Source organism: Styela clava, chromosome 14 (genome assembly GCF_964204865.1).
Source record: "Styela clava chromosome 14, kaStyClav1.hap1.2, whole genome shotgun sequence".
NCBI lineage: Eukaryota > Metazoa > Chordata > Ascidiacea > Stolidobranchia > Styelidae > Styela > Styela clava.
The window spans coordinates 8,036,920-8,045,214 of NC_135263.1; the positions used below are offsets into that span (position 1 = coordinate 8,036,920).

Genomic DNA, 8,295 nt, shown 5'->3' on the forward strand with positions numbered 1-8,295 from the left:
GAAAATTTGTTTTTACGTGTAGAAGGTAATTGAATTAGAGAATGCTGCTTAACTGCTCAGTTGTCCGGACACTCATGCGATGCCGCTACCGTCTGACCAAAGGGGTTATAGTCGCTTACCGTCTGACCAAATTTATTTTTACATTTTTTTTTTTTTTTTCATTCTTGTTTTATTTTTTTTATGTTTTTTCACCACTATTTTTTTATTTTACTTTTATTTTCAGTTTTTTATTTTATTTTTAAATTTTTGTTTCAATTTTACGCGTGACAACGATGGGCCACCATACAGTAATGAGGCTGTGATTGTGTTAATTGGATTTTTTGGTCTGTGCGATTGTTTCTGGTTTTGTGGCTATTGGATTGGGATAGATTTGGATATTGTAATGTTAGTCAATGGGATGATATTACTCTTTGAGTATAGTGTGATAACGGTTGTTTTGTTGTTGTGTTATAGGTTTTACTACGGAATTAGGTATTGTCAGTACTTTTCAATTGTTGTGTATCTAGAGAATCGTGTATTGTCTTAAAATGCCTATATTTCAAAAAAGTCGATTTAAATCTGCTCTCAAGTAAATGATAAGTTGTGTACCGGGTTTTAGGTTTTTCGCACGATTTTAGAACTTGATTTCAGGTTGGTCTTCAGCTTTCGGATATTTCGTTGTGTATATTGTTTTTCTTGCTTTGTGTTGCCTGATGTTTGTTGTTTTTTCTGTCCTATTGGAGTATTTGGTTATATTAAGTTTTCAGATTTATAATTAATAAATAGCATTGGTAAATAGCATTAATTAAAGAGAATAGTGAAAAAAATATTGTTATTCAGTGTTGCTGCTAAATTTTGTGTTTTGGTGATGGGGACACCGGGGGCGATGTGGCTCTGTAAGTTTTTTGTTTGTTAATCTGTTGGGCTGTGAATTCCAGTGATGTGGCTGTTGTTGTGTTAGTTAGATTTTTGGTGTTCTGGGATCTTTTGGGTCTGAGCGATTGTTTCTGGTTGTTAAGTGGGTTGCCAAGTTTGTTTATTTTTGGTTTTGTGGCAATTGGATTGGGATGGATTTGGATAGTGTAATAATTGGCAATGGGATGATATTACTGTTTGAGTATAGTGTAATTACGGTTGTTTTGTTATTGTGTTATAGGTTTTACTACGGAATTGGTTATTGTCAGTGCGTTTCAATTGTTGTGTATCCAGAGAATCGTGTATTGCTTTTTAAAACTGTGTTAGGTTGATCAGTTGTGTACCGAATTTTAGTTTTTTCCACGATTTTCGAATTTATTCAGGGTGGGTCTTCAGCTTTCGGATGTTTTATTGTAAATATTGCTTTTCTAGCATTGTGCTGCCTGGGTTTGTTGTTTTCATTGTTTTCCTACTGTTCTGTTAATTTTAATGGAATATTTCGTTGTATTTTGGTTTCAGATTGATGATTATTTTGAGAATATTGACATCAGAGCACATTAGCATATATATTCTGGACTTGGACGATTCATTTAATCGGAAGTTACGCTATAAATTTTTGATAAAAGCATGCCAGGATATTTTTCAGAAATTAAAGGACACGCAAAAATAGAAAGAACACTACAATGGAGAGAGAAAAAGACTTCAGTGTTTGAATGAATACACTGGAGGCTATATTGACTACAATGGAGTCACGAGTAGAAGGGATTTATGAAGCCGTAGATGAACTTGGCATAGATGTCAAACAGTGCAATGATACTCCATCAAGATGTGAGAAATTGGCAAGATGAACTACCCCATGGATTTCAGGAGAATGTGATTGAAACTTTGGTTAAAATGCAAAGCGCCCAGATTAGTTTGAATGAACCCGATAATACAATTAAAAAAGCAAGCGAATTGACACAATAGTGTAGTGATAATGGATGACCAGTGTGTCAAATCAGTGCAGATTAGTCGAAAGAGACACCGCAAGACAACAACTATGGGAATAGACCGAAGCCGGAAATGATGTCTTCACCTACCATGCCTATGTACCCGGTGACTTTTTCTACTTCTTTGACAAAGGGTTCTGCTAGTGCATGTGGGGTTATGTTCAGGCTGGAATAACATCCAGAAAAATTTGATGGATCGGAAAACTGGGGCTCATTTCTGTACCATTTTAAGGCTATAGCCAAGTCTATTATTTTGGATATGGACACGATGGGGAGTGAATTTGGCATTTGCATGGTAGGCAATGCTCAAGGTCATATAAAATTGCCCGTGGACAAACATGAATGTTTCCGAGTCTATCGTACGACGTTTTAGAGAATATTTCGAAGTGGAAGGTGGTATTGAAGCTCTTCGAGCCGTTTTCAGTCAGCGTGTGATGTTGGCAAGAAAAATCAATAATGAATTTGGCGCCGCATTGAGACAGCTGGCTAGGCGAGCTTATTCATGCCACCTTTGGATAGGGATGGCTTGGCATAACCACAATTTTTTCAAGGATTAGACGGCAAGGTTAGTTAGCACACTGATTTTTTGCAACTCGCCTCGTTGGTAGATGCAATGTCGTTGGCTATCAGATATCAACATTATGAAATACCATGGGAATCCACAAAAGAGGTAACCAAACCCAGATCTACCTTAGCAAAGATTTATAGAAATAAGACTGAGGTGATATTTGGAGTGATATTATCAAGGAGATTTTGGACAGCATAGCACAACTGGAGGCCTTAGTTGCGGATACGTCGAGATCCCGCGTATCCCCAAGTTCCAATACCTCTTTATTCAGATGCGTACAGGTGGGGCATAGATGCCGTGGATGTCACAGTTGACAAGTTCTTGCACCATCGTCTACGACATGTCCTGGCTGTGAGCAAACGGGTCATTGGGCACGAGTTTGTCTAAATAATACGGGTGGATCATATTGTTTTCGTTGCGGACAACAGGAGAATATTAGCCGAAACTGTTCCAGGATCATTCAACAAAAACCAGCAGTTACAACTTTCATTTCGAGCACGGTGCCATTCTCTAAATCTTGCAACTGTTACGACCCTTATTTTTGTCTTTTGTGTTGTGTTCTTAAGTCCCCTTTATTTGTCAGAAATACACGAGTATAGACGTTGTAGCAACACCCTTTATTGACCAACTCAAACCATCGACTGGGCCGGGAACTCCGGCCAAGGACATAACGTGTTAAGTAAATCGCATGAGCAGTCATGCGATTTATGACGTAATAAATACACCACATCACCTCCCTCCTAAAACTAAGAATTGTTAGTAACATGATTTAAAGCTGACAATGATATAAAATGACGTAGTAACCAGAGTTTTACATTAAAACAATTCAAAATTGAAATCTATCTGGTCTCCTTCTCTGCCGAAGCGGATAACGTCGTTCCATGTCTGTTGTCGACTTTGGCATTCAAACGAATATGAGACAAATGTGAATCGTAAACATTTTTAGAAATGATAGACACAGCCGATCCGGTATCTAGTTCCATTCTTAGTGTTTTCTCACTGATAATCGGAAAAAGCCAAATTGCACCATTTTTGTTTCTAAGTACGCTATTTATACGTAAATTACCAACCTCTATAGACGACGAATCCGACGAATTCTCCAAGTTTGGACTATCACTGCTGTCGTTCTCCATAACATTTGCACTTCGTGCTTTATCATTATCGCGTCTGTCATTCCCCGTCCTTTCTCTGGACATCACTGGCTAACGTCGTGTGCAAACCTGTTGAATATGACCTCGGCGGCCGCAGTTAAAACACTGGAAGTTTTTATAACGACAATTTTTGAAATCGTGTGCAGTTTCACCACAGTGCTTACATTTTAAGGTATTAAACCGTTGCTTTCTAGAAAAATAATGCTCCTTCACCATTGGCATAACACTGCCACTTGATATTTCGGCCACATCCCTGTTGGCCAATTCCATTGACGTTGCAATTTGAAATGCCCTTTGAAGATCTAATTTTTCCCCATCTTTTGCCATTAACCTTTTTCTAGTAGCCTCATCAAGTATACCAAAGATTAATCGATCGCGTATGAAATCATCCTTCAATGGACCGAATTTACACCCCTCAGACAATTTTCTTAGCTCTGCTGCATATTCACGAACCCCTTCAGAAAACTTCTGATCTCTTCTGTGAAATGCGAACCTTTCCACAAAAACGGAACGTTTCGGTTTTAAATGATCTTGCAAGGTTTTCTTTATAACATCGTATGTTTTGGAACTAGGCAAGTCGAGTGCCAAAAGATTGTGTAGTATTTGGTAGGTTTTAGTAGGCAAGTTTGCAATTAACGTTGGTACCTTTTTCTCATCGGCAATATCATTTGCAATAAAATACTGTTCTAATTGCTCACAATAAAGTGGCCAATCACTCCCATCATATTGAATCATATTCTTAGCCATTTCTTTGATTTACAGGGAATTTGTTGCGCGGTCCCGCATATAAACAATAACAGTGTCTCACCAACGTCTTTGCACATATAAACAATAACAGGGTCTCACCAACGTCTTTGCAATCGCTCTAAATTTACGATTCATCAACCTGTGTGTATCCTATTCTCGTCGCCAGTTTGTTGTGTTCTTAAGTCCCCTTTATTTGTCAGAAATAGACGAGTATAGACGTTGTAGCAACACCCTTTATTGACCAACTCAAACCATCGACTGGGCCGGGAACTCCGGCCAAGGACATAACGTGTTAAGTAAATCGCATGAGCAGTCATGCGATTTATGACGTAATAAATACACCACATTTTGAATGCTGCTATTTGGTGTTGCTGCTATATTTCGTGTTTTGGTGTTGGGGACACCGGGGGCGCTGTGGCTCTGGCAGTCTTTCTTTTGGAGGGAAGTGGTTTGCAGTGATGCGGCTGTGGTGGAGTTAGTTGGATTTTTGGTGTTTGTTTATTTTTGGTTTTGCGGCTATTGGATTGCGATAGATTTGGATATTCTAATGCTAGTTAATGGGATGTTATTGTCAGTGCATTTCAATTGTTGTGTATCTGGACAATTGAGATTTCAGTTTTTTTTTTCACGATTTTAGAATTTCTTCTTGATGTCAGGACGTGACTTCAGATTTCGGATGTTTTATTTTAAATATTGTTTTTGTTTGCATTGTGCCGCCTGGGTTTGTTGTTTTAATTGTTTTCCTTCTGTTCTGTTGATTTCAATGGAGTATTTGGTTGTATTTAGATTTCAGATTGATGATTATTTTGAGAATATTGGCATTAAATCATATTAGAATATATATTCTGGACCTGAACGATTCATTTAATTGGAAGTTACGCTATAAAATCTTGATAAAAGCATGCCAGGATATCTTTCAGAGACTGAATGACACGCAAAAATAGAAAGAACACTAGAATGAAGAGAGAAGAAAACTTCAGTGGTCAAATGAATACACTGGAGGCTAAGAGGTCTACAATGGAGTCATGAGTAGAAGGGATCGAAGAAGCCGTAGATGAACTTGACATTTCATCAAGATGTGAGAAATTAGCAAAAAGAGCTGCAAGTGACACTACATGGATTTCAGGAGAATGTGATTGAAACTTTGGTTAAAATGCAAAGCGCCCAGATCAGTTTGAATAAACCTGATTATACAACTAAAAAAAAGAGCGAAATGACACAACAGCGTAGTGATAATGGATGACCAGAATGACAAATCAGTGCAGATTGAGTTGAAAGAGACAACGCAAGACAACAACTATGGGAATAGACCGAAGCCGGAAATGGAGTCTCCACCTACCATGCCTATGTACCCGGTGAGTTTTCTACTTCTTTGATCTCTATTGTGGGGTTATGTTCAAGCCGGAATGACATCCGGAAAATTTTGATGGATCGGAAAATTGGGTCTTATTTCTGTACCATTTCAAGGCTATAGCCAAGTCTACTATTTGGAATATGAACACGATGGGGAGTTAATTAGGCATTTGAATGGTAGGCAATGCTCGAGGCCATATGAAATTGCCCGTTGACGAACGTGAATGCTTTTGAGTCTATCGTACGTCGTTTTAAAGAATATTTCGAAATGGAAGGTTGTATTGAAGCTCTTCGAGCCGTTTTCAGTGAGCGTGTGATGTTGGCAAAAGAAATATATAATAAATTTGGCGTCGCATTGAGACAGCTGGCTAGGCGAGCATATCCATACTTGAAAGCTTTGAATAAGCATAACTTGGTAAAATCGCAATTTTTGCAAGGATTGGACGGCAAGGTTAGTTTGCACACTGGTATTTTGCACTCGTCACGTTGGATGATACAATGCCGTTGCCCACCGTATATCGATATCATGAAAGGCAATGGGAACCCACAAACGAGGTAACCAAACCAAGAGCTACCATAGCAAATATTTCTAGCGATAAGTCTGAGGTAAAATTTGGAGCTGATATTATCAAAGAGATTTTGGACCGCCTAGCACAGCCTTAGTTGCAGATACGTCGAGATTCCACTTATCCCCTCAGCTCCAATATCTTTTGTTTCATATGCGGACAAGTGGGGAATAGAATCCGTGATTGCCACAGTTGACAAGCTCTTGCACCATCGTTTACGCCAGTGATTCCCAAAGTGGGCGATATCGCCCCACGGTGGACGAAAACGAATCACAGAGGATGGAAAAAGTCAAAGGGGGAGATAGGGGGGCGATTTCGAGAAATCTGTTTTTGTTCGGCGCATCGTGCAAATTAATTACTGTACTCTGCGTGCTTTCGTAGATTTGAATCAAGTGGGCGATTATCACACGCGAAAGGATTGCTGGACTCGTCTTTGCAGTAAGGTGCGGTAGTTTGCGTATCCTAGTGGTTGGGAAAATACGAAGGGGTAACATTATCTGGCCTGAGACGATCCACTGAAAGAAACTTTCCCCGACCTTTGACCCCGGGAAATTCTTCCAATACTTCACCATTTCAAAATTTTCGGTGCTTATTTTAAGAGTGGTTGCGCGAGTTGTTGCCTGTTAATTGGGGTATTTGTTTCAAACCAGCATTCTAAATCCTACCATTCAACAATCTGTCTTTTTAAAAGTACCGGTAAAAATTTTTAGCCTAGTCCATCGCAGCTATTTCTACACAAATTTTTAATTACTGTAATTGAACCGAAACTACTAGGAATACAAATTGATCATTGACTTATATTTAAATTTACGAAAAACAACTAAACACTAACGAATATAATTCAAACACGCAAAAATGAGGTAATTTTACGACCACACCTGAAAATCTGTCTTAGTGAGAAATGTGTCTGAGCGGATGCTAAAGGGGGTATGGTTACGTTATTTTGAATCTTGCTGATTGGCCAATGTCACGAAGTAAACAAGGAAGTCTATGCCCGGAGAAACATCCAAACGGCGGTTTTGACAATGAATTAATTTTATTCATAACGCTCGAGGAGTAAATTACATTTTTTTACGTAACAGAATTTATCGCGAGACACGTTTAGACTAAATTTTATTATATCCTAAAAATATTATTGAACAACCAGCTAACTACTAGTTCAACGAGCCTACAATTTAATTATAATTAGACAAATGGAAACACGCAGAAAAGTTGATGCTAAGTGCAGGGGTTCAATAGCGAAGTAAATATTCGAATATATTGCAATGCGATAAGGAGATAAAATGCATATGTTTATTCGAGAGATTCATCACTGCTTAATTTTTGTAAGAATGTATCTTCTTAAAGAACATCTTCATCAAAATTTCCCAAACCATGCGAAACTATTCACTTCGATGTTTGGAAGTACATATTTATGCGAACAATTATTGGACACGTAGTGGACATAGCGATCGTTTTGTTGTTATGTTGTTCTTATTCTTGTTTTTGTCGTTCTTTGACACGTTTTAAAGAAATCGCTTTTCTCTTCGATTACTGGACCAATGGCTTTGATATTTTCAGTGGTTAAGGATAAAAAATTTCTCCAGACGGCTGTTCCTTTTTTTAGCTATGACGTCATCAAAGTTATGTGATTCTACGTGTCCATATATTTGAGCATATCTCTCTTGTTTCCGAAAAAGAACATTACAAAGAACGAGAGAACTATGCTCAAATATATGGACACGTGGCTCCACATAATTTTGATGACGTCATAGCAAAAAGTAATAGCCCTCTAGCAAAATATATAATAGGATAGGATTTACATATTAATCCCGGGGTAGAAGAAAGCCGATAAGACGGCTTAATCATATGGCGAACCAAGGCCTCTCGTCCGGTTACCAGTCCAGGTCGGGTATGGGATTAGTTAGCCAGTTATTTGTTTTCGGAAGCATGGACTTGATGGTGGAGGAAGCCGTAACCGACCAGCGGTTACTTGAACCACCCTACGTCGGCGAGGAGTCCAGCAATCCTCTCGCACATGATCATCC

The 8,295-nt window shown here is 38.6% G+C and overlaps 1 protein-coding gene across 1 annotated transcript; it reads right to left on the reverse strand.

The window, feature by feature from the left end:
- Window positions 1-3,653: 3,653 nt before the first annotated feature.
- On the reverse strand, window positions 3,654-4,349 carry LOC144432043 (uncharacterized). The gene has a single exon (XM_078120055.1). The coding sequence runs from the start codon at window positions 4,347-4,349 to the stop codon at window positions 3,654-3,656; it is 696 nt and encodes a 231-aa protein (XP_077976181.1).
- Between the last annotated feature and the right edge of the window lie 3,946 nt (window positions 4,350-8,295).

Bases quoted from the DNA above. Each gene is read 5' to 3' on its own strand.
- LOC144432043 (XM_078120055.1), bottom strand. From the start codon at position 4,349: ATGGCTAAGAATATGATTCAATATGATGGGAGTGATTGGCCACTTTAT.